This window comes from Erithacus rubecula (assembly GCF_903797595.1).
Source record: "Erithacus rubecula genome assembly, chromosome: 18".
Lineage (NCBI taxonomy): Eukaryota > Metazoa > Chordata > Aves > Passeriformes > Muscicapidae > Erithacus > Erithacus rubecula.
This window is the reverse complement of record NC_136670.1, coordinates 1,170,367-1,196,259: the sequence shown is the minus strand read 5'-3', so window position 1 is coordinate 1,196,259 and position 25,893 is coordinate 1,170,367. Positions and strand designations below refer to the sequence as shown.

At 50.4% G+C, this 25,893-nt stretch overlaps 3 protein-coding genes across 3 annotated transcripts in view; all 3 read left to right on the top strand.

The window, feature by feature from the left end:
• Positions 1-25,893, top strand: part of NDRG3 (NDRG family member 3) — a 378,731-nt gene that overhangs the window by 22,828 nt on the left and 330,010 nt on the right. The window lies entirely within an intron of this gene.
• PIGU (phosphatidylinositol glycan anchor biosynthesis class U) lies at positions 897-17,135 on the top strand. Its single transcript, XM_079322017.1, has 12 exons — positions 897-1,058; positions 2,312-2,376; positions 3,304-3,363; positions 4,247-4,309; positions 5,538-5,647; positions 7,235-7,335; positions 9,234-9,331; positions 11,072-11,226; positions 11,748-11,891; positions 12,034-12,158; positions 13,923-14,062; positions 15,882-17,135. The coding sequence occupies exons 1-12, from the start codon at positions 929-931 to the stop codon at positions 15,993-15,995; spliced, it is 1,305 nt and encodes a 434-aa protein (XP_079178143.1). The 5' UTR covers positions 897-928; the 3' UTR covers positions 15,996-17,135.
• TLDC2 (TBC/LysM-associated domain containing 2) lies at positions 19,604-22,502 on the top strand. The gene is made up of 6 exons (XM_079321680.1): positions 19,604-19,679; positions 20,411-20,566; positions 20,984-21,136; positions 21,246-21,341; positions 21,817-21,890; positions 22,311-22,502. The coding sequence occupies exons 1-6, from the start codon at positions 19,647-19,649 to the stop codon at positions 22,444-22,446; spliced, it is 648 nt and encodes a 215-aa protein (XP_079177806.1). The 5' UTR covers positions 19,604-19,646; the 3' UTR covers positions 22,447-22,502.

Sequence of the window (25,893 nt, the reverse complement as noted above, 5' to 3'; positions counted from 1 at the left end):
GCATAAATACAACATAAATGTTGACTTGGACATTATCCAGCTCTTTTCAATAGCAACCCCAGGACACTCAGCAAATCCTAGTTTTAATTACATGAAAAATTGCTGTCTTACATACCACATGAAATGTGTTTTCACTGTCGCTCAGTTTTTTAGATTATCACATCTTCCTTCCACTTGCCTCTATTCAGACAAAGTGTGGTAAAGGCTATTTTTGTGTGAGATTGTGTGAACAGGCTGAGCACGTGCCCAGGGATGGGGATGGAGGTACAGTTGTTGGAGAAGAGCAGGAAAGTCCTTGCTGGAAAGGCAGGTGAGTGAAAGTCTCCCCATAGCTCCTAAGCTCTGGGGCTGTTGGAACCACAGACTGAGAACCTGAGTCTGCCAAAAGCCTTCTGGAACCAAACACGGCCACGAGCACTCAGTCCCTCACCAGAGCCACTGCAAACACGGGAGCAGATACCGCGGGCGTCTGTGAAATACCTGGAAAATAAAGAACTGTCTGAGGGGAATTCCAAACAGCTCAGAAGCCACCGGCGCTCCCCGTGCCCGGCTGGGCACAGCCGCCATCCAGAGCCACCTCGGATCCACAAGAGGGAGGGATGGCCGCGGGGAGCGCGATGCTGCTCGAGGACATAGCCATCCCTGTCCTCCGGCTGAGGAGGGGCTGTCCCGTGTGGCCGCCCTGGGCAAGGGCGACCCGAACAGGACAGCTCGGGGGACTGAGCGGGACCCTCACTTGGCCGCCCTAACCGCGCTCCTGCTAACTTAGTCTCTCCACGGCCACCGTAGTTCCGAGTTGTGCCGGGAGACGGCGGCGCGAGGGCCGCTGGGATATGTAGTCCGCCTGGGCGGGCGGGTTCATTGGCGGCGTGTTCCCCGGCACCGCCCGGGAACTACAGCCGGCGGTAGCGGCGGAGCGCGCGCCGGGATGGCGGCCCCCTTCGTACTGGTGGTGCTGGCGGCCGTGACGGTGCGCGCCGCGCTCTACCGCTCCAGCCTCGCCAACTTCATCGCCGAGCGGGTCGAGGTGGCGTCCCCGCTAAACGCCTGGAAGCGAGGTGAGGCCCGGCGAGCCCGAGCCGAGGCGCCGCTGGCCGGGCCGAGCCCCGCGGGGGCGGCGCGGAGGAGCCCGGGCATGGCCGGGCTGGAGCGGTGCCGGGCCCGAAGCAGAGCTGCACAAGGAGCAGCTGTGCCCGGGAGGAGCCGGTGGGAGCCGGGGCTCGGCGGCTGCGGGGGCGGGAGGGCCGCGGGGCTGAGGCACAGCTCGCGGTTCTCCGCGGGCCGGGACGCGGTGCTGTCCCACACGGACACAAAGGGCGCGTGTGGCTCCATCGCCTCGGCCGGGCCCGCCGTCCCTGCACTGGCTCCGTGAGAGTGGCATCGCCCCAGGTCACTGCCCTTGGTCAGCTCGTGTCCCACACCTTAGCAGCGATTCACATTCTCTTCTGAAGGTTGAGCGAGATACAGGGTAATCAGAGCTTTCCAGTGTATCATCTGAGCCTGTTAGGAACATTAATTTGTTTTTAAGACGTCCCTTTAGTATATGCACGTAAAGTCATTTGCAGCTTTGGGGTGGAAAAGAGGGGCCAGAAGTAATAAAAGTCGAAGGTACAAGGCATTTGCTGACCTGAGGCTTCTGCTCCACATGCTTCCTGTGATATTGAATTTGCCTAGATATCACCTTAGCACATCAAGGTGGATATCTAGATAGTAAAGGGAAAATGTGGGATCATCTTGAAAAGTCTGTGTTGTCACCATACAGGAAGCTGGTGGCAGCCAGAATCTATTTCTCCAGCATGTCACTGAACTGAGCACCTCATGTGTTTTCCTGCAGTGTCCTGCCCATTTCCCTCTGAACAAATGGGCTCATTTCCCTTAGCTCCTCTCACTGCACACTGCTCAGTCCCAGGGAACCTCTGTGCTCAGGAGGGTGGAGATTCTGTGGAAAAGCCCACACATGCTTTGCAGGGCAAGCTGTAACTCCATGAGCACAAAGGAGCTGAATTAAAGCTATAAAATGTCATGTAGTTTCAATGAGAGGTAAAGCTTTTAGCTGTGCCTGGCAATATGTGTTTGTTTATGTTCTTCCCTTGTGATTTTGGACATTTGAGGCCTCTCCACATCTAATAAGGCAAAACAGTTGAAATTCTGTATTATGTTGTGGTTGTCCTCTTGGAATTCAGTATTTCTCCACCATAGATGCCATATATCACTAAACAGGTGACTCAAAAGGAGGAGATAGCATGCATGTGATGAGATCTCTCCCTTCCCACATTAGAGGGTTCTAATGCAGGTGTTTTGTCTGTTTCAGTGGTCGAAGGATTGGCTCTGCTGGATTTAGGGGTCTCGCCATACTCTGGAGATATTTTTCATGAGGTTGGTTTGCATTCTTGGTTTTGAATGTGATATTCCAATGGCAGGGGTCTTAGTTTGGCTGCTGGGGGCCTATTTCATCCCAAAGACTGCAGAGAACCTGAAGCTGTGTGGTTTGTCTGAGCAGTGGTTATGAGTGACCAGCATGAGGAAATCCAGTAGTGCTGCCTGGGGTGAAGCAGGTACTTGGTATCCTCTGAAAACTGGGTTCTTTTCAATAAACTCTACTTCTTCAGACAGAATTTCTACCAGACTGTGAAATATTTCCACATGCTTATTTAGACCATCACATTATTTTTAAAGTTTTTAAAAAGAAATTTATTTTCTCACAGTGAAGATTGAATTTGCAGCATGTAAATATAGTACTTCCAGACTGAGTTTTTATGGGAATAATTCAGGAACATGCTTTTCCTCTTACCTGAGAAGGGAAAAACTCTAGGAGTAAGAGAATGGCAGGATTATAACCCTACTGCTTTATGTTTTTAACATGCTTTCTTCTTTTTGCATTACAAAAGACACATCTAAACAGCAGGGGAGCCAGCAATGTTGGAAATATTTCAAATGTGCTTGCAGACCTGAGAAATAGATTTTCTAGAAAAAAAATTACTTTCTAAGACTGGTGTTTGTATGCTTTCTATTGTAAGAATACCACTAATGTAGTAGAATTGAAAAGTTGGAGTAGAATGCAATTTTCAGAGTTGATGGTGTCTTTTTTATAAAGTGCATTGAGGACTTTGCAAGGAAAAAGACCAGTAAGTGTGCTTTGATAATCACTTTGCTCTGAAATACCTGGGTTATAGAATAGGCCAAAGAAAATTACCTTTGGCAGTGTCCTGTGGAACTGCTCAACTCTTGTAGTTTGTCTCATCAAATCACCAGGTTTTTGTCTGGACAGTATTTGATATGGATTTCCCTTTTGCTCTCTTTCAGACCCCACTGATAATCTATCTCTTTCACTTCCTGATTGAATATGCTGAACTGGTGTTCATGGTAAGCTTCTCCTTAAAGGTCCCATTCAGGGAAACACTGAGTGTGACTTTCTTTTGAGTCCTTCAGCCTCCCTGTAGCTCAAATTCTTGCTGAGCTCACAGTCAATTAGAAAAGCAGCTTTGCCTGCACAAACTCACATTCAGGCTTCTTCCTTCTTATAAATATTCCTTCTTTTTTAGGAGTTCTTGCTTAGGTACTCATTTAAGTATCCCACAGGGATAGGAAGGTGTCATTTTATTTCAAATTTGAAAAGTTATCTCTTCTAGTTAACAAGACACTTTGTCCCCCTGGGCTAATGCCTACACTGCTGTTTCTGTCTGCCAAACCCCAGACCTGCAAGGAGCATCAATGGGTTCATCCCCCAAATGTCTCTGGTAAATTGTTCCCAGAGTTCTTCTGCACAGTTCAGAAGGACAGAATGCTGTAGCTGGCTGCACGTAGCAGCCAGTGGAGCCTCTGTGCCCAGGTCCCTGCCAGGCAGGGCTTGTGCAGAGGCAGCAGCTGTGTGCCCTGTCCTGCTGCCCTAGTGCCAGTGGGTTTAACCAGCTGGGCACTACCTCAGGGTTGCTGTGCTCTCATTACACCAGTACTGTTACCCTTACAACAGTACTCTTACCCTCATGTGCTGCTCTCCATGAACAATTTCTTTCCTCTTAATTCCCCATTCTCTTGTTTTGTGAATATATAATTTTTGATGCAGCTCATGTCTTCAAGGCAATGTGTGATTCAAGTGGTGGTGTCTGAAAGCACTGTACAAATCAGCCTTTCAGGATTTTTAAAGATTGTGTTTTGCTCAAATGAGAGCTCCTGTCAAATGCTGACCAGTGTATTTTTCTCCATTTGTTTATTTTGCTTACAATCAATCTGTCCCTTGCTTTTTTAGATAACTGATGTGCTAACTGCAGTTGCCCTTTATTTGGCAATCCAGGACTTCAACAAAGTTGTGGTAAGCTGACTTCCCAGTGTTGCTGGTCTTTTTCTCCCTGCAAATATAATTATCTTGGGCCAAAGAAAAGATGTGCCAGAGGATGTGGTGTCAAGTCCTTGTGGCAGTAAATCTGGTCATACATTAATGATAAACAAACAGGACTGAATGTGGTATACAAGTGAAGCATTTTAAATTTGGCTGTGGCTACACACTGAGTGGTGATCACAGGAGTGTACAATCTTCTACAGCCTGGGTGTTTTACCTTGGAGAGGGTTTCTTTGCACACAGCATGAGATAATACACAGACTAGAAATCTGTAAAGGAGGGAGTAAAACCTTCCAGCAGTTCTGAAGTGACATAGATCACTCTTGTGAGTGGTGAAAGTCTGACATCAAATACTGCTTATTCCCTTCAAATTATAAGGAAATGTATTTGGCGGTGAGTGATTCCTCCCAGTTCTGAAAGAACATTTTGTGTAAGCAGTGCTGTGTTCTTTGTACTTCCAGAGGGGCAGGGATTAAGTATCAAAATCAGCAGGGAGGACTACATTTTCTACAGCATCTCTGTGGTCTCCCACTCAGCTATGTGCTTCTTCTTTGTCCTCTGACTTTGAGGTTAAGGAAAAAATCCAGGATAGAGCTGCAAGCACATAAGAATTCCACATGTGAGTTACTTTGGTTGTGGAGAATTTACTGCTGTCCTGTCTCACCATAACAGTCAGTTCATATTTCAGATTTCTCTTTTGTCTCCATAGACAGCCTTGTAAAACAAAAGAGATTAAAGAGAGATTTGTCATAGAAGTCTCCATCTTTATAACAATAAGGACTGCATATGTATAGGGTTAGTGTTTTCAGGGGCTTGTGTGTTGAACAGTGAATTTATAAAGTTAGCTTTTCATTAGAGATCTGGGGAGGTGTTAGGAGGATTGAGTATTGGACTCTAGTGATGAATTCACTGGTAGCTGTGTCAAGATGTAGTCACAGGTAATTAAGGAAGTTTAAACAAGTAGTAATTATCTGCTTCCTCCTGACTCTCACTTCAGTTGTTAAGTATTTGGGAAAAGATAGGGGTTTTTTATTCTCTACAACTCCTCACATAAGTTTTAGCTCACACCAGGGGCTTGAATATGCTCCATGGTAATAGAAATCCCAGGCAACTGGCTGAGTAATATGAAATAGAATTACACAATAGTACAGAATAATGACTTTCCTCTTCTGGCAGTCTTTGATCACTCTCTCTTGTTCAGTTTAAAAAGCAGAAACTCCTGATAGAACTGGACAAATATGCACCAGATGTGGCTGAACTCATCCAGACACCCATGGAGATGCACTACATCCCCCTCAAGGTAGCACTATTGTAAGTATTGCTCCTGTAGGCAGCAGTGGGCTGCTTTGGTCCCTCAGCTCCCTTTGGGGTTTATTTGTCTCATTTGGGCCTTCAAAAACTGTCAAAAGTTGGGTTTCTTTCCTGCAGAAATTCTGAATTCCCCATTGGCCCTAAATACTCAGTTTGAAAGTGAAATGCATTTATGTGTGCTTGTTGCCAACAAGTAAATTCCCTCAGGCCCTTTGAGATGGGCTCAGAAGCATAGGGCCATTATCTGGATAACAGGAATGTTGTGCCAGCACAACATTTATTTTGCCTATATGATAATGTTATCAAAATTGATCCTGTGCCTTGTAAATGGTGTAATTTTAGAAAAGTTAGAATTTTTCAGCAGCTGGACAAAATACCTGAATGTGTGCTGAATATTACAACTTTGAATATTCCAAATTATAATAGGTAAAGAATGTTTTCATGTCATCATTTTATTAATTTCACGTCTTGGTGTTCTTCTGTATACTAAACATTTTTTGAATTTCAAAATGCTTCAACTAACTAATATACAAGCAAGGTGCCTACAGTTACAAATTTTTTAATTGATATTCTGACACAAAGAATTTATCCAAATTGTTCTGTATTGAAGAGAGTTCTCCATTAGATAAATTGCCATTTTTTCTTATTTTCATATGAATTTTTTAAATGGCACATTCCCTGTGGTCAGAAGGGTAAAGTGGGTAAATTAAAGACTGTTTTGCACATTGCCACAGTGAAGTTGGCATTAAATTGTAACTGTCCTGCCACAGGCTGCCTTCTGGAAACACTGAAAAAGGCAGACTGGGGCTCAGAGAAATAGGAAAATATAGAGAGAATCATCAGCTCTATCTAGTAATTCTGATGACTAATTTAGTTATTGACAAGGCTGACCTGTACATTATAATACTTACTGTACTGGTAATCCACCAAACTTTTTCTTTGCTCTGAACCTATTTAAATGAGATTATTCTAATTCTTATTTCCAAAAGGAGCTGACATCCTTGCTAACTAAAGTGTAACTGAATTCTGGAATGTAAAGTCATTAAAGAGTTTTTCTGTAATTCCTATTAAAATGTGCCAGTCTTGCATAGCTGGCTGGATTTGTGATCAGATTGTGCTGTGGTGAGACTGGTTGGGTTGTGGGAAACTCTGCTTATATCTCAGATTTGTTTCCATCATGTTTTCTTCTTCTTCAGAAGTAGGAGGTGTGAATAGCAGAAAAAGGTTTGTTTGGGCCCAGTAATCCTAGACTGAGTTAATGTGCATTGCTCCTGCAAAGCAAGGAGCATTTTTGGTAGTCATCATCTAGGTCAGAACTTGCATTTTGGACATCTTCCCAAAGTCTCATTTCTGTAGTAGGCTCCCTGTGGCCCCTGTGTCCAAGTCAGCAATCCAGAGCTCTGGTTTTTGCTTCAGGTTGTAGAACTTGTTCAGCTGAATTAATTTGCTGATGAGAGGAGCCCATCAAATATAAATAAACAAAAAGAAAAGGCAAAATGTGGGTTTGTTTGATTTTTGTTTTTTTCTTTGAACATCTCTTTAATTAGATGCTCCTTTGAGTGTAACCTGAGCTTTGCTCTTTTTCAGCTACCTGTTAAACCCCTACACTGTGATGTCTTGTGTGGCAAAGTCCACCTGCGCCATCAACAACTCTGTCATTGCATTCTTCATTTTAGCTACAATAAAAGGTAACACAGTGAAGAAAAAAGGGTTCTTTATGACTTTTTAGAAAGATTAGAAATACAGCAACAAATAAATCCAGGAGGAACTTTACAGATATGTTTGCTACAAAGATCTCAGTGGAACATGGCACAAATAGGAGTGGAACAAGGTCAAAATTCTACCTGAATTTGTGAGATCAAGAGACTTTATAGTCAATTGAAAACTTACTTTCACCTCAGTGTACCTGAGATTTTACTCTGAAAACTGACTGCTTTTCCTGGTTGGCTTTAAATACTTTCCTGTCCAGGAAGAAATATGTCTGTGTGTTGCAGAATGTTGAGCTCTGATGCTCTTCTTTTGTATGTGAATATGCACTGAAGTGTTATACACAATTTCTTTTCAAAGCTTATCCTTGAACTTTCATTCAAAAGCAAGCATTTGCCTGGAGCTGTTATTTGACTTTCACTGACAGTTGTAAGCATTGTTTTAAATGAATTAATTGAACTCTGGGGAAGCAAAAGCGGTAACCAGAGACACAAACCAGCCCAGTGGTACGAATTTTGTCAGAATCACTGTTTAATTCATTTTGTGCAGAATGCCAGCTTTCTGTTTCTTTTATGACACCCCAGTGCTAAAATCTTTTAGCCTATATGATTTGTAATAGTCACCTAAGTTTTAAGTAGTTCTCTGCTGGATCAGATGAAAGGTGAGTCTGATCTTTTGTCTCTAGACCCAGGCACTGTAAAAACAAAAGCTGATATAAATAGTTTTTATCAGTGTTTCCAAAAGAAAGCTTTCCTATAATTTTTGGCTAATTGAGTCAGGAATTGTTTTAATTTAAAAGCATTTGCAATAGCAAGCAGGTGGAGTCTGTTTAGTTAAATTGACTTTTGACTGTTCACTGATGCCCTGAAACCAACAGTTTGGTTGTAGACAGAACTGTGGCTGTCTCGTGGTTTGCCACACTCAGGGAGTGTGGCAGTCTGGGGTTTAAGTGAGTAAAGAGGATATCAGGTTATGGCTGTGATTTCTGGGAATCACTTATTTAGATCTGTGCAGAACAGAATGCTGGATAAAATACAGGATAGGGAGGTTTCTGTCAGGAGAGTGTAGTTGAAGAGAGGAAGGGCTCATCACCAGTAAGCCTGTATTTTCCCTTTCAGAGGAGCAGAGAGGAGCTCTGAGTGCTTGCTGTCAGCAGGGTGACAGCTGGTTCAATGCACTCAGTCAGGGCTCTTGCTGCTGAGCTGTATTTTTACAGAGGACTTCCATCAAGGCTGTAACTGTAACCAGTCTGCTGCACTGAGTGCTTGTATTTTTATTGTTTAACCTGAGATCTTTTGGACATTATTTCTGTTACTGGTAGTTGAAAAGTGTCAGTGCTCAACACTGAGACACTTCAAATAAAGACATTCATATTTATAAGATAACTTGGGAAAGCTATGCCAGTCCTTTCTATGCCTCAGCTTTGGTATCAGTAAAGCAGAGCTAATGCCATTCCACTCCTTCAGCTGCAGACTTTGCTCTCTTGCACACAGCTTTGCTGAGGCTGCAGCACATTCTGGTGATGGGGTTATCCAGCAAGCCCAGTATGGCAGCTCTTACAGATATTACTTAAGTGAATGCATTCCCATGCATTAACAGCAGCCATGGGCTTTCTATAGACTGAATTATATGAATCTCTTTCCGTGTGTGAATGACAGGAGATATAAACCACCCAGTGGTTCTTTCTTCTGGAATGAGTCATTCTCCATTCAAAATGTCATTAACAAGAGGATGCAGGATACATTCTGCTAAAAGCTCCTTTAAGTGGTGTCCTGAAATTTGTGAATCCTCTGCAGAGGGTTATTAGTTTCTTCCCATTTGGACTTCCTGTCTAGCTGTTTATACTAAAAGTACTTTATCAACTCTTTTTGTTTTGCAGGTAGTGCCTTCCTCAGTGCTGTGTTCCTGGCCTTAGCAACATACCAGTCACTTTATCCTCTCACACTGTTTGCTCCAGCACTGCTTTACCTTCTACAGGTAGGTGATTTCTAACTCTTGCTACCTGTTGTCTTCCTGTAGCTGTGCAGGGACAGTGCTGGGGAGAGGAGTCAGACAAGTGCAGAGTTCCAGAAAGTTACTCTCCTCAAGCCATGGCAAGCTTGAACCCTGAATGGGAGTGCCTGTGTTTGGAGAGAGAAGGGAGCAGGAAGTCTGCAGAACTGGGTGGTGTTTAGCTTGCCCAAAATAAGTGCTGTTCTTTGTGTTGTGTGAGTAGCAGTGAGGGGCTCAGACCCAGAGAAGTTTGAAAGTGCTGAGTTGGGGCTGGATGGCAGAAGGCATGTTCTGAAAGAAGCTGATTGTTCTTTCTCCTCTCCATTAACAAGACCCTGAATCCCACCAGGACTGCTCTTGCTAATTTTATTCTTCTATAGCAGCAAGGTGAGGCTGTGATGCCAGCAGAGGCTCAACTCACTTCACAGATCACTTTGTGATAATGTGTTTTATTTGAAATTTTTGTAATTTTGAAATGCTGCTGCTGTGCCTTTCACCACTGCTTTTTTGTTGCTTCTGGTGGTGATTTTTGTAGCTCATTTTTACTTAACTAGCCTGTTCTCAAATCTCTGAGCTTCCAAACAGAATGGGAGTCAGTTCTCATTAATTTTCTTTCTCTGACTATCTGACATGAGTGTCTCTTACTTTGTTTTTGGAATTTTATTATTATTAGTCTTTGCAAGAGAAGAACTGCAGAGTCAGTGTTACTTTTTCAGTTTGATTATTTTAGGAGAATTTATATCTTTAATATTTTGGTCTCATTTGTTCTCTTCTGATTTCAGTCAAAGTAAATTTGGAGTGAAGTGCAAGCATTGTACTTTGAATTCACAAACAATAAGTGCTTTCATGTGTGATTGCCTAATTTGCAACATTTATAGGCAATCATGCCAGTGTGTGTCCTTTTATCTAAATTTGTAAATGAACTTTCCTTTATTCTTTGTACAGAATCACTTTTCTCCTGCTCTTTTCAGTCTGTCCTGCCAAAATTTTTGGTAGTGTTGCTTACATTGTCCCAGCAAGTGTCATTAAACCCACTCCAACTGAGAAAACCCAGAGCCCACAGCAGTCAGGGCAGGTTCTCTGCACATCTTCTGCCACTGCAAACCCCAGGGCTGAATGGAAAAGCCACATCACTGTCCTGGAGCTGCAGAATGCTGAGTGATTCCCAAAGGTGTTGGCCCCTGTCTGCAAATGTAGGGGGCCTGTCTGGAGTGAGATATCCCTGTCACATTCCATTGACTTGTGACAAGGACATGTGGCAGTGGCAGGACTTTGTCTGAGGAAGGAACTCATGGATGTTCTCTTTCCCTGATTTCAGCAGAGCAGGAGTGGCCACAAGTGGAGGTAGCACAGTGTGGGGTTGTGGGGCAGGGCTTTCACTCACCCTGTGCAGTGGGGTCAGTGCAAACCTCTGAGGTGCCAGTGCAGCTCAGGAGGGGTGTGTCAATCTTACCCTGCCTGTATACTCACACAAGGGGCTCACTGCAAGCAGAAATGACCAGCTTTGCTACCATCTTTTCAAACACAGTTCTGGGAGTATGTGCAGTGTGTGGGACTTAATTGGCCAGAGTGAAGAGCAGCAGGCAAATTGTGCTTGAAAGCTGCTCCTTCAAATGCCATAGTGCCAATGGTAGCTGTTTTCTTTCATCAATTTAGAATGATATTCTGGACACTCACACTTTATGTGGCTCTCCACCTGATCAGGTGCTTCTGTTTCTCTTTCAGCGTCAGTTCATACCTATCAAACTGAAAAGCAAAAGTTTCTGGCTCTACACCATGCAGTATGCATCCCTGTATCTGTGCAGCCTGGTGGTGATCATCTGCCTCTCCTTCTTCCTGCTCAACTCCTGGGATTTTATCCCCTCTGTTTATGGGTTTATGTAAGTATAAGGATTCTTACTGATGGTTTTCTGTCTGGCCCCACCCTCTCCACCCAGATTGTGGCTTGCCCATTACACACAGGTTTGTGTTTGACCCAGGAAGTGTGGGGTCTGTGATTTACTGGCAATGCAATAAAAAAAAAAAAAAAACTTTGTGGAGGAGAGCAACCATTAGCCAGCTCTAACTTCTGTTATGTAAATAATAGCAAAAATTAACTACAGGACCTGTTTTCCACTGAGTGATTGGAAATTGATTTAATTGTTGAGGTACCATGACTGAAATATTCCTCTCTAGAAAAATGTCTGCTTGAGAATGGTTTAAATCCTGCTGGGACATCAGGAAGGATTTCTCAGCAGAATTTAATCCTGCTCTCCACATTTTCATCCATTTGGTTTCTATTTCATGGATTTACAATTTAAGTCCTAGATCCAGGTACACACAATGATTAACTATGCAACAGATCAGGGCAGCAAATAACAACAATTTAAAAATTTACTGTGACTTTCTTTTCAAATTTCAGCCTTTCTGTTCCAGACCTGACACCCAATATTGGCCTTTTCTGGTACTTCTTTGCAGAGATGTTTGAACACTTCAGTCTTTTCTTCGTATGTGTGTTTCAAATCAATGTGTTCTTCTACACCATTCCCTTGGCAATAAAGTTAAAGTAAGTATAGAGGAACTTAACACGTAAGAATGTGTTTTTCTGCTACTTTTTTTTTTTTTTTTTTTTAGTCTTAAGTTATGCAGTGGAAGCTTCTAAGAGGCCCTGCCTCATCCCCTTAGCCTTTGTTTGTTTTCCCTTGCAGGGAACACCCCATGTTCTTCATGTTTGTGCAGCTCGCCATCATTTCTATCTTCAAGTCCTATCCCACTGTGGGAGACATTGCACTGTACATGGCCTTCCTTCCAGTCTGGAGCCACCTTTACAGATGTAAGTCCTTTGTGCTTGATTATTATTTATCCAGAATGGAAAATGGCCTGCCAAATAATTAAATGGTCACCACTAAACCAAACCAGACCCAAGTTCATAGGCTGTCCTGGTCTCCATAGGGTGTTTAGAATTTTGGAGGTTTTTTTTGGTCTGGTGATACAGTCCCCAAATGTCTTTAGGACTTGGGTTGAAATTCGTCAAGGAGGGAATTTTCATTTGTACCTTAACTTCCCCCTCTCTTCAACTTGTTCTGAGGATTGTCTTTTTTATAAGAACCTCTTGCAGTCCTGCACCTTCCAGATGCTTCAGTCCCATTTAAGGCTCTGTAATTTGAACAGTGCTCCTGCAATTTGTGAGTCCTCCAGCCTTAAAGTGCTGGGTCTTGCAGTTGTGCTTTGTTTTCCATCTGCTTGTTTGCTTAGAGTAAAAGTAACTGAATTACTCCAAGCAAGTGTCCAGTCTTTCTTAAGTGCTTCAAAAAGACCCTCTTAGCTCTTCAAATCACCAGAAAGCTTCCTTTGGATGCTCAGTCTATAGAACCTGCTTCCATTGAGAGATTTGAAAGTGTTGTGTTTTTCCTGATGTTTCTTGCTTAAACCAACTGCTTTGATCAACACTGTCAAGTTATCCAGGCCTTTCACTGTAGCCTTCTCCAAGCCAGTCCAAAAGTGTTCATGGACAGCTCACCTGCCTGTTGTAGGAGACATAATCAGGAGTCAGGAGATCTCTTGGAGATCTGGAGACCATCTGCCCTGTGGGTTTCAGACTCAGGAGAGCTGAGGCCAAAGCAGCTGTGATCAAACTGGGCAGGAATCCCCAGGCTGGCCCTGAGCACATCACAGCTGTAGCAGGTGATGAATTGTGAAAGTCCTTGCTCAGTATAGTTCAGTTGCACAGTCACGTGTCACATGGTCCCACCCTGCAGTGGATGAACAGACCTACTGAGCAAGGGGTTTAAAATAGATGGGAAGAGGTTTGGATGTGACAGTGCTCTCAAAACATCATCTGCCCTCAACTGCTGTCCTCAGCTGCAGAGTCATGGGCATGAGCTGAGCTGCAGCCAAGCACAGCAGCACATGTGTCAGGGTGGGTTGCAGCACTGCTGCCAAAGGACAGGCATAAGCACTTCACAGAAAACAAAACCTTTCCTGGCCTGGTAGTTCCCAGCTCTTCTAGACAAAGTTGTGCTTGGTTTTTGTCCACCTGACACATTCCTGCTGGATTCTTGCACCTCCCAATGTCTTGTGGCTGTTGGTGCATTTGGCCTGTATGAGTTTCTTCCTTTTATAGTGCTTTCATTTCCTTGCCACCTCCCAAGAAAGTCTCTTTTCCTATAACGTACAGATTCATTTTTTCCTTTGTCATTGGCTTGGTGAGACAAGGGATTAAAGTGCTCTGCTCTCCAAATTGGGATGCTGCTGGCAAGGCCCCTTTGCAGGCTTCTGGTTTACTGTGGTGTAGATACCAAAAAGCCAGAGTCATCCAAGGAGGAGTGTTTGGAAGCAGGACCTAGAAGGAAAGAGCTACACATGGGGATTTCACACTGCAACAAAGGCAGAAGGATTTATTTTGAAGGGAAATACAGTGGATTTCTTATAACCACTATCCAGGGAGCTACTAAAGCAGCCTGTGGAAGGTTATTGGAGGGAAGTATGTCTTGGCAAGTGCCTCTCACCCCCTGCACACACCCTAAATACCATTGCTGGTTGTGTGACCATGACTGCTCAGTAAAACATTATTTTAACAGCTGGTTTTCTTTTACAGTCCTCCGGAACATCATCCTGTCATGTGTGCTCATTTTCTGCTCCTTCCTGTTCCCTGTTCTGTGGCATCTATGGATTTATGCAGGAAGTGCCAACTCCAATTTTTATTATGCCATCACGTTGACTTTCAACATAGGGCAGGTCAGTAGAGTGAGGCAAATGAAGCTGCATTGTGGGCAGGCTGCTGGATGGGGTGGCCTGTCAGCAGCAGTGAATCCTCTCTGCCTGCTGTGTGGTCCTGCCTAGCAGCTTCCTGACTCTCCCCCTGGATTCTCCCTGTTCCTCAACCCCTGGCACACCAGTAGGAAAGAGTTCTTGTGATATTTGAGTTTAACAATCCAACCTGGCTGTCTGCAGGTTCTGTGCTCTGTTGCTGATGGCCAAGGAAAAGCATCTCAGTATGGCAGGACCAAGCACAAGTGAATGGAGAATGGAGCTAAGAGGGGAAATGGAAAAACTTCAGGGGCCAGAAAACAAACAAATGAGACCTGCCCATGCACAAGCACATGGCTGAGGTTGTCTGAGACATGGCAGCACATGCAGGGTCCCAGTGATACCAGGACTTGCCATCCCTGCCTCTCCTGGGGCCGTTCTGGATACGTGGCTTCCACTGGCCTTAGGGAAAGCAGAGCTTAGCACCCTTGAAAGGTGGAACTTAGTGTACACAGGTGTTACAACCTTTTGTAAGTCCTTCCTCTTCTCTGTGCTGCTTGTCATGTACCTGAGCCCTGGGGCAGTTTGATGTGTGGGTGTGCAGAACATTCATTTCATGTTAAAGTTGCCTTTATTTTGAATGTGCCTCAGCCATTTATGCTTGTCTGCTTCTTCTAAGCCAGGGGAGCACTTTGACCAGGGGCAGAAAATCACCTGTTCTTACCCTTGATTGATGGGGGAAACACTCATGTGGTGAAACCAAAGGAGACTGCACAGGGTATGAAGGAGAATAGGGATTCTGCAAGAGGGGCTGATAGGAAGCTGGAAATGGTTCATTATGTGTCCTGCTATGGAATGAAAGGAATAGTAAAACTTTATTTAGGATTATAATGATATTCTCAGAGGATTTTATTTCCTACCAGAGAAAGTCATAGCAGATCCTGCAAGGTCTTGTGCTCTGTGTAAATGCAGACAGCAAAAGCCTCTTGTCTGATTTCCTTGTGAGAAAGGACCTGGCCCTCATCCCCACCCACCTCAGCTCTCTCTTTTCCCATTTAGATACCTGCAGAGAAGCTTAGTTAAAGGTAAAATCACCTTCACTGACTGAACCTGTCAGCAGTTCAGCAAAGCAAGCAGATAGATCATGACTGTTTCTCTCTCCCTGGGTCTGTTCTCCTTCACACTTTCTCCCCAACCTCAGCAGTTTGCAGCCCTGTTTCTCTTTCCCCTGCTCTCCACCTGGTCTCCCAGGGAACAGGGACAGGATGAGAGGAAATGGCCTCAACCTGTGCCAGGGGAGGTTCAGGTTGGACATGAAGAGGAATTTCTCCACATGGTCGGGCATTGGAAGAGGCTGCCCAGGGAGGTGGTGGAGTGCCACCCTGGAGGTGTTGAGGGAATGCCTGGATGTGGCACTCAGTGCTCTGGGCTGGGTGACATGGTGGAGGATCACAGTCAAAGGTTGGACTCTGATCTCAGAGGTCTTTTCCAGCTAAAATGACCCTGTGATTCTGGGACAGCACTTGGACAGAAGGAGTCCTGTGGGTGCAACTGAGATGTCTGTGCAGCTGTGGCACAGCTGGACCTGCCACTGTGGGACATTTTGGCCAGTTTGGGGAGCTACTGTATGGAGTCTCCCTTGGCTTAACATGGCAAGGGGATGGACAAGGTGTTCCCAAGGTCACAGTGGCTCCTCCAGCACCATGAGCTGCTAAACCCCTGACAGGGTCTGGCACCAGCACTGTGTGTGCCTCTTCAGTCCCTGCTCTGAAGCACCACTGATGTGTGTGACCATGTCCCTCCACAGATCCTGCTGGTCTCGGATTACTTCTACGCCTTCCTGCGGCGGGAGTACTACCTCACCCACGGCCTGCACCTGACGAGGCAGGATGGCACAGAGGCCATGCTGGTTCTGAAATAAGGACTGTGCCACCATTTCCTGGGACTTGGGCCACTCTGAGGAACGTGCAAAGCTTGGGGTATGTGGGGTGGGTGGGGAAGGTTCCCTGAATGAGGCCTGACTTTGGGAATGATGCCTACTGAAAGAAAGGGCTGAGGTTCTGGGAATACCCCCCTGAGCTGCAGGCTCAGCACAGACTGTCAGAGCTGCAGTGCCTCCCCCCTCAGCTGTGCTTTTCACTGCGACCTCAGCCATCAGCTCTGGCCAGTCCAGCAGGAACAAGAGTGCCTGGGCTAAACCTGAAGCTGGAGCTCAGACCATGAACTGTTTTCCACCACTGCTTCTTGGAGATGTTTGCTTCTCTGGGGATCTTCCCCTTCACTGCTTTGACCAGTAACCCTCCTGCTTGGCACGAGGCAATCTCTTGGTACCTGGTGCCCCAACCCTGGCTGCAGGTTCCATTTCCTGGTGTTTCTGCTGTTGAAGAATCTGGAAGAATCTCGTGTGCTCAGTCACAATGAGTACTGTTAAAGGGTTGGGTGACCAAGGATGATGAACTTGACAGCTGGAGCTGCTGCTACACCTGGTAACCTCAGCACTCAAACACAGGAAGGAACCAAAACTGGGATGGAATCAGGAGCAGGGTGGGTACCAGTAATTGCTCTATCTCATTGGAGCAACACAGCCATGTTAGGAGCTGCACAGAGGCATTGCAGGTCTCGGAAGGAATTCTGCTGAGGAGATGGACTCCCACTGCTCCCATTTTTTGTTGGGTGAGAAAGCCTGGCAGTGCTGGGCTCACACCGTGCTGCTGTGATCACTTGGGGCAGCAGCAGGGACCAGGAGGTGTCACAATCTCCCTTCAAGGCCCTGGACCAAATCCAGGAGGAATCTCAGCCACTGCTGTTACGGAGTTTTTCCACAGCTGCTTCTCACTACTGGATGTGCACTTGTCTGTGTCACCCCTGTGCCAGTCAGTGCTGGGCTCATGGCTGTGCACAGGGGCTCCCTTCAATCAGCTCCCCTGGTCCCCCCAGCTCCTCTCTGTGCTCAGACCTGCTCACCTCGGAGCTGCTGATGCTGCCCCCCGAATGTGACACTTCGGGATGAAGCCACCAGCCCTGCTGGCTGTGGTGGCACTGAGATGGGGTGACCAGAGTGTGACAGCCACTTCCAGCATCACCTCTGCTCCCACGGCACATCCGAAAGGCTGGGAATGTGGCATGGAAGCCAAACTGCACCTGGTACCGAGCAGCTGAGAGATGGATGTGCCCAGGCAGGTGTGGAAACTGATGTTCTTTCTTTCCGGACAATTCAAACTTTTGCCTTACTGCACTGCTGTCGGCGCTTTGAGGGTGGAGCCGCCCCCGGGCCGGGCGGGGCCGGCGGGAGCCTCCGGAGGGCCGGCGGGGCATGGCAAGGAGCCAAATAAACCGAGTTTTGAACACCTCGTGTGCTCTGTGCCTGTGGTAGCGGGAGGGTGAGGAGGTGTGGGGGACACTGAGAGTCACATGCAGGGGGTGGGAGGGGGAAACAAGTGGCAAAAAAGGAATTTTTGTCTTTGGGGCGGCTCAAACACCCCTGGCACACGCCAGGCATGGACAGGTAAGTGCAGTGTAACAGAAAGTGAGAGGGTGACTGCAGGGTGGTGTACAGCCCTCCCCCTTTCCACAAAGCCAACAATAATTAACCCTGAGCAGAGAGATGGTGCCAGGAGGCAGCAGGACTGAGCTGAGGCTGCAGGCACTGCCCTGTCCTGTGAAGCAGCTGGGGCTGTGCCTGGGCCGTGCTCACTCCCAGCCCCATGGGCTGCATCCTGCAGGAGCTATCCCAAATTTGGACCCAAGCAGTCCTGAGGAAAGTTGTGTGCTCAGAACTGAGGCGGGGGGGACAGGAGCATGGTCAAAGATAGAGAAAAGGAAAGGGCAGGGGCAAGGACAGGCTGAATGAAGGGGTAAAGGGACAGGACAGGAAGAGGCACAGCATCAGGGACAGGGATATGGAAGGGTAGGGCCAGGGGCAGGGACAGAGACTGCCATGCTAAGGCAGCTCAGGGAGGGACTGGGGGCCCTGTCCTGGCTCCTGACCTGGGTCCCAGAGGAAGTTTTTGGGGCCAACCAAACCTGGTCCCCACCAAGTGTTGCCAGTGCCCAAATGCCAGGCACCAGGAGCTCCCAAACTCCCACTGATGTCAGAGGCTGGCGGGCACAACAGAGCCTTCCCCCACAGTGGCCTGCTGTGGAGATGAGCAGCCCAAACACGCCTGCAGTGGGCCCAGGGCCTGGCTAGGTGTCAAGGCCATGTGCTACCAATGCACATCCTGCAATTGGCATAAATGGAGCATTGCTGCACTTGGGCCCCCTGGCTCAGCCAGGCTGAGGGGTTTGGGGTGCCATCAGTGAGAAGGGGCCACACCAGGGCGCTGCACCTCTACCCTGGTCTGCAGGGGTCTCCAGGGGCACCTGAGGCTGGCAGGTCCTCAGCCAGCAGTTCCCTCGCTGCCAGTCCCAAGCTGGCTCCCTCAGAGAGAGGGCCACGTGCCACCAGGGCCTTCTGTACTGGGTTTGTGTGTCCAGGTTTTGGGTTTCCAGTGGGGTGGCTAGAGGAGTGGCTTCTGTGAGAAGCTGGCAGAAACTTCCCTGTGTCTGGCAGAGCCAACTCCAGATGGCTCCAGGATGGACCCACTGCTGGCCAAGGCCCAGCCCAGCACAGATGGTGGTGATGCCTCGAGGATCAGGGATTTAAGTAGAAGAAAAAAGTTACTGCGTGGATGTAATTGCACTCAGAGAAGAGCAGAATGAGAATACGTGAGAGGAGCAGTCCTGCACACACCCAGGGCAGGGCAGGAGGAGGGGCTGGAGCTGCTCCAGGAGCTGGAGCTGAGATTCCCCTGGGATTCTGTGGAGAAGCCCACGGGGAGGCAGCTATGCCCTGCAGAGATCCACCTGCAGCCCCTGGAGGAGCCCACAGCAGGAGCAGGGGAAGGACTCCAGCTCCTCTCATGAGCAGCAGCAGAAACAGGTGCTGAGCTGATCATAACCCCTGTTCCACATCTCCCTGCGCTGCTGGAAGGTCGGAGGCACAGCTGGGAAGGGGGGCGGTGTGGGGAAGCTGTTTTGAGGTCTTATTTTACTTCTCGTTATCCTGCTCGGATTTTGTTAGTAATGAGTTCAGTTAATATCCGTAATTCGAGTCTGTTTTACCCTGAAAGTATTTGATGAGGGATCTAACCCAGTCCTTAACTCGTGAACTTTTTGCTGTATTTTCTCTGCCCTGCCCAGCTGTGAGAGAGGCTTTGGCGGGTGCCTGGTGTCCAGCCAGGGTCACCCCAGCACGCAGGTGTTGGCAGTTGCTACAACCATTGCAATAGTTGTGTTGCAAAGAGCAACTCGGCACGACGTGCCCGGGTGATGCCAAAACAAAGCAGCCCCTGGCCTCGGGGCGCGACAGAGGCGTCAGCCACCGGCCACCAGGCGCCTGGCTGAAGGGGGCTGCCAGCACCATGCAGGGGGACACATTCCGAACCCCCACGAGCCGGGACAGGCTGCTGCCACCCACAGCCACCGTCACGCACCGATGGCCAGGGAGGGGCCGGCGCGGCTGAACATTAACCCCGGGGCGGTGTCCGGGGCTCCCTGGCGGCGCAGTCCCAGCACCCCAGAAACACCCGCCATGAGGGGGCTCCGAGTCCGCTACCAGCTCCTGGTAGGTCCATCGTGGCAGCGAGGAATGAGCTCTGGCAGGCAGCAGCCAGGCCGGACAGCGGGCTGCACGGACAGAGGGGAGAGTGAGGGGCTGGGGAGGTGCGGGGAGTGATGGGCACGAGTGGGATCTGCCCCTGCAGCCGCTGCCTCCCGAGGATCCGGGCACCCCGGGGCTGCACTCGCTCACCCCTCTGCCCCCTCAGGGAATTTGGGCACGGGCTGCACCCACAGCCATCCTGGGCTCGTGCTGGCTGAGACATTTGTCACCAGCGGCCACCGGGACCCCTTCCACGCTGTGGGGTCAGCCTGGCCTTGGGCAAAGAGGGGAAAGGCAAGGCTTCACCCCTTCTATAGGGTCTGCAGCTGTCGAAGCCCTCCCTGCCTTCTCTTTCTCCTCCTCCTCCACTCCTTCCTCCCCCTGGGGTGGCGATACACCCTTGAAGTTCCGTGTGCAGCGGTGGCACGGCCTGGCGGGGTGCCAGGGCTTGGCACGGCACGGCACGGCACGGCACGGCACGGCACGGCACGGCACGGCACGGCACGGCATGGCGCGGCTCCTGGGCTGTCGGGAGCAGCAGGGAGCTGGGCTGTAGGCTCAGCCTGGTGCCCACTGCCGTGGAGTTCGGGCCCCCTCTCCCAACCCCTGACAGATGATGATCCCACCTGGGGGGGGAGCTGCTGCTCCCTCAGGCCCGCAGGGATGAGGGGCCACTCACCTCCCGCTGCCCCCAGCCCGACCAGGACGAGGACCTGCCCATGGGATGCGAGGATCCAGCTGGAGAAGAGCAGGGGGACTGGGAGGGAGCCCCAGCAGCAGACGAGGAGGAGCCCTGCCGGCTGGTGCTGAGCACAGCCAGCAGCATCCTGCGGGACCGGGAGATCGGCGAGGTGAGGCGCCCTCCGCTCCTCTGCCCCCTGCCCACAGCCGCCACCGCCGCCCCACGGGAATGGCCCCCTGTGAGGCCCGATGGGTGACGGTCCCCTGTGCCTGGGGAATGTCCCTCAGACACCTCTTGGGGCGAAGCCATCTCAGAAGGTTTGCAGGGTGAGGGCGCTTGAGGGAAGTGTTCCAGGACGCTGCTGGGAGGGCCGAGGGCTTGAGGACATCCCTTTGGGACCGTGTTGAAGGGGAGGGTGCCTGGGACCACCTGTCGAAAGGATGCTCAGTGGGTGCCTTGGGAGGCTGCTTAGGGGGCTGATGTGTGCGGCCAGCTCTTGGGAGGTCTCTCGATGAGATCTCAGGTTTGTGCTGGGGCAGGGGGGATGCTCGGCCGGTCGGCACCGACTGAGGCCGCTGTGCCCCAGCTGGGCCCGCAGCTGCCCCCGCGGCTGACGGAGCAGCCCTGGCACCTGCTCTACTCCACCGCCCGGGACGGCTTCAGCCTGCGGACGCTGTACCGGAGCGGCGCCCGGCCGGACTCCCCGGCCCTGCTGCTCATCAGGGACACGGAGGCTCAGGTAGGGCCGTGCCCTCCCCGGCCCGGCTGCCCCGGCCACGGAGGCTTGGGCACCTTTCTCGCTCCTGAGCGCCGAGCCGTGAGTCAGTCTCCCCTTTCTGCCCCCTCAGGCCTTCGGTGCCTTCTCCGCCAGCGCCATTCGCAGCAGCAGCGGCTTCTACGGCACCGGGGAGACCTTCCTGTTCTCCTTCTGCCCCGAGCTGAAGGTGCGGCTGCCCGCCGTGGGGCAGGGGCTGGCCGTGACCCGAGAACCGGCCAGCCCGGGGGTCCCCGCCGTGCTTGGGGAGCTGGGGGGACCCGGCTGCTCTTGGCCGGGGTGGGGACAGCAGCCGGGGGCAGCAGCCCCCCAGGCTTGTCCGGGGCTGAGGAAGAAGGCGGATCCTAGGCAGCGTGCAGGGAGGGTTGCTCGGGGAAGGGAACCTTTCCCGGCTGGGTGTCACCGCGGTCCCTCCGCACGGCAGGGCGGTCCCAGCCCAGCTCCTGGCAGGGCCCACAGGGCTGTTGGCAGGGATGGGTCAGAGCCACAGGCTCGGCCAGGTTGGAGACGTGGGACACGGAGGTGCCCGAGTAGAGCCAGCCTGGCTCAGCAGCCCTCAACTGGTCCTCGCAGGACAGGGACAGGAATGGGGATGGGGACACTGCCCCAGCCCACGGTCCCCACTGCGTGCTGTCCCCACGCAGGTGTTCAGGTGGACGGGCAGGAACGACTTCTTCGTGAAAGGGGATGTGAATCTTCTGATGGTCGGTGGGGGCAGGTAGGAACTGTGCCGGCAACTTCAGGCGCTCAGAGGGCCACCTGCCCCGATGGCCATGAGTGCCATCACGGGAACCCAGGCTGGCCTGTGGAGCGGGGTCCAGGCACACGGTGATGGTTTGAACCCCAAAACACTGGCACTGGTTGTCCAGCAGCACTGGGCTTTCATTCTCTACCCCTACTGCCTGCTGGGAGGGCTGCCCGCTCCATGCCCGCTCCCTCCCATCCCGCTTCCATCCCGCCCCCAGTCCTCTCCCACAACCACTCCCTGCCTGCAGGCCCGGGCCCGCTGCTTGTCCCGTTCTCATGCCCGTTTTGGGACAGAGCGAGGGCGGGAGGTGGCTGGTGGCCCGGGAGGTGCCGTGGGAGGTCTCCATGAAGCAGGAGGTCGCCGCTGACCGCGCTCTCGGCGCCTCCGCAGCGGAAGGTTTGGGCTGTGGCTGGACGGGGACCTGCACCGCGGGGGCAGCCAGCCCTGCGACACTTTCGACAACGAGCCCCTCTCACACCGCGAGGAGTTCTGCGTCCAGGACCTGGAAGTGTGGGGTCTGGCCTGACCCGGACAAAGACACACAAGAAAAAAGGTGCTAAAGAGGGGATGATTGGACTGATGTCGAGCGCAGCTGTTCCCTGGCAGTACCTGAAGAGCCTGGGGATGCTACCAGCCATACTCCTCCTCTTTTCAGCTGTTCCAAATAATATCCCCATAATTTCATGGGGAAAGAACAGCCGGTGGGGGCAGTGTTGTTGGAAAAAACAGCAGTGAGGTCTCAGGCCTGCAGTGCTGCTGCCATGTGTCTGGGGAGCCCAGAGTGTATGCATGGGCCCACAGTGGCATAAAAGCTAAAACCCAAGGCATTATTTGCACAATTAACCCTAAACCTAACTCTAACCCTACTGCAATCCTAATCCCAAACCCAACCCACATAGCTGGGATGAGGCAGAGCTGCCCCAGGAAGAGGGCGGAGGCAGAGCTGGACATGGCAGGGCCCCACATGGAGAAGAATGCTTCAAGAGCTTGTAGGACTGAGCAGCCTCTGCCCCCGGGGCAGCTCTGGCAGTGCTGGGGACAGCACAGTCACCATTCCTCAATAAACTTCTCCTGGCCTCATCCTTGCCCTGGAAGCACTGAACAGCTCTGTGGAGGTGTGCAGGACCTGTGGTGGGGAGCTGTGAAAGCCATGTCCTGTCCCAGCCCGGGCTGTGTGTCACACAAGAGGGGGGAATGAGCCCAGGGCACTGCTTCAGGGACCCACCCCCCCTCTGGCACAGTCCACACCCTCTGTCAACCTGTGAGGGGATGACAAGAGCCCTTCCCACCCATGGCTCCACAATCTGTTGCCTCTTGCCTGGCTGATGGGGTTTAGCCTCTCATTCCTGGAGGCTGAGCCAGCTCTCCACCTCATTGTCCACCACCCCTGTCCAAGCAGCAGAACCAGGCCCACAGGGGGATTCCAGGCAGAGGTGGTTCATGGGGTTCCATAGGAGGCCAAGGGTCTGACTGGTTTGACCACATTCAATGTGTTTATTTTGGGAACACAGCTTCCACCAAAGTGTCACTCCATGACCTCAGGTTATGTCAGCTCCTGTCCCTAAATCTGCTATTTTGTGAGGCCTGGATCCCATGGTGCCCCAACCTGCAGTGCTTTACACCCATCCAACCCTCCCAGCCCTTGAGTACCTTGTGCTGAACCTCACCACTCATTTGTCTGCTGATTCCATCTCCCATGGCCAAGCTGTGGCATCTCTTCAGCAGCTGGCACTCCTTGCAGTACACATCCACACAGGCTTGGAGATTCACAGATAGGTGAGAATGGATTTAAGAGGACAGACAGGATGATGCAGGGCTCAGGCAGATGCTACACTGATCAGCCCTGTTTCCAACATAACCCTCACACCCTTTTCTCTCTATCCTTTCATATCTCCCTCCTCCTCCACCAGCAGAGTGCCACTGTCCAGACCCCCTGAGACACGTGCCTGGAGTCCCCTGCAGCCCTTCAGGGCCCCTGGCCTCTGTGCCCTGGTGCCACCCAATGCTCCCTGCTAAAAGTGGCTGCACAGCACCATCCCCCTGGGGACCTCACCCTCATGTCCATCAGGACCTTTTCCTATTCCCAGCATTTCCTCACCCCCACCAACACAGTGCCCCTGATTCAGGCCCATTTCACATTTCTGCCAGTAGCACTGGGGTAGGATCTGCAGCTGGGTGGGGCTGGAGTCACCTTGCCCAGCCCCTGCTCCCCCAGGGCCACACAGAGCCAGCTGCCCAGGATGTGTCCATGTGGCTTTTGAGTCTCTCCAGCCATGGAGACTCCACTACCTCCCTGGGCACCTGCCCCAGTGCTTGGCCACCCTCCCAGTGCAGAAGTGTCTCCTGAGCTCAGAGGGCCCCTCCTGTGTGTCACTTTGTGCCCCTGGGGCTGTCCCTGGCCCCGTCCCCTCTGCCGCGTCCCCCTGGGTATTTATCCCCAGTGATGAGTTGCCCTGAGCCTGCTCTGCTCCAGGCTGGGCAGTCCCAGCTCTCTCAGGCTCTCCTCATGGCAGAGGTGCTCCAGTCCCTCCATCACCTTCCTGGTCCTGTGCTGGACTCTGTCCAGTCTGTCCCTGTCTCCTGTACTGGGCAGCCCAGCTCTGGGCCCAGCACTCCAGGGCTGGCCTCACTGGTGTGGGGCAGAGGGAACAGTTCTTTACCTGCTGACAACACCCAGCCCAAGGCAGCCCAGGACACCACAGGAACACTCGGCTGGAAGAGGAGCTGTTTGCACATTTGTTGGCTCACAGTGAATTCCTGGATCCTTTCCCCTGCAGTGTCTCATGGGTGGGTGGCCTCAACACATCTTGGTGAAGGAAATGACCCTTCTGAGATGCAGGACATTGTACTTCCTCTTGCTGATCCTTCAGGAGGTTCCTGTCAGACCCTTTCTGCAGCCTGGTAAGATCCCTCAGGATGCAGCACATCCCTCTGGAGTAGCATCTGCAAATGTGCTGAGGGTGAACCCTGCCCATCAGTAATAGGCTTCAGGAACTGAACCCAGCACCACCCCCAGCACAACACTGATAAGCCACACTCTGAACCCAGTCCTCCAGCCAGGCTTTGCTCCAGCCCTGCCTGCTCACCCCAACCCTGCTGAGCAGCTCACTGAGGCTGGCACCACCACTGCTCTCCCCTCAGCCCCCAGCACAGAGGGTGACCAGGTTGGTCAGGCATGACTTCACTTCCCCTCCCTAATAGCTGGAGCAGCATCTGCTGGGGCTGGAGCACCCTGGAGGTGGCTGCTGTCCAGGTGTGGCAGGGCCAGGTGGCCCCACTGTGGTGGGACCCTGGCCCCACTGCCCACAAGGAGATGTGAACCAGAAACTCTTCATGAGGGAAGCTCTGCCACAGACAGCAGGTAGGAATACTTGGCACAGTAAGAACATTTTTAGTAAAGTCCACACACTGCAATTGTTTAAAAGAATAGTAAAATAATTGTTTATAAATTTATTCTTCAGAGAGGCTCAGATTAACATGTTGAGAAAAGAAATGCTCTCAGAATTTAACATTAAGTATAAACTTTTGGTTTAACGTAAGCAAAAGATCTTTCCCAAGTATAAAGTGCACAGTTAGTAACAAATTAAAAATAAATCCAATCAACAAGAACAAAATTATATCAAAACTATACTTGATCTTCTTAATCTTAAATGGCTTTGCTCTAAGATATCGTTTCTTGAGGAACAGTAGTTTTTTAAAAGCTTTTGAAGAGGTCACAAGCCCTTCTAACCAGTTACCTGGTTCACCTGAAATACTGTTAGACAGGAACACCAGAGGTTACACCTTCAGACACATGAGTACAACAGATACATAAGCAGCAGAAGTACATGGATACTCATTTTCCCTCCCTCTGTCCAGCAGCATCAGTTCCCAGGATAAAAAGAGCAAAGGAGACATGACAGAAGTTCAGGATTCTCTCACAGCACCTTCCCACTGGGTTATTTTTCAGGACTACCCTGGCCACCCACACCTG

Bases quoted from the DNA above. Each gene is read 5' to 3' on its own strand.
- PIGU (XM_079322017.1), top strand. From the start codon at position 929: ATGGCGGCCCCCTTCGTACTGGTGGTGCTGGCGGCCGTGACGGTGCGC. The intron at 9,332-11,071 runs GTAGGTGATTTC...TTTCTCTTTCAG, and splicing joins CACTGCTTTACCTTCTACAG to CGTCAGTTCATACCTATCAA. The intron at 11,227-11,747 runs GTAAGTATAAGG...TTCAAATTTCAG, and splicing joins CCCTCTGTTTATGGGTTTAT to CCTTTCTGTTCCAGACCTGA.
- TLDC2 (XM_079321680.1), top strand. From the start codon at position 19,647: ATGAGGGGGCTCCGAGTCCGCTACCAGCTCCTG. The intron at 20,567-20,983 runs GTGAGGCGCCCT...GCTGTGCCCCAG, and splicing joins GGGACCGGGAGATCGGCGAG to CTGGGCCCGCAGCTGCCCCC. The intron at 21,342-21,816 runs GTGCGGCTGCCC...GTCCCCACGCAG, and splicing joins CCTTCTGCCCCGAGCTGAAG to GTGTTCAGGTGGACGGGCAG.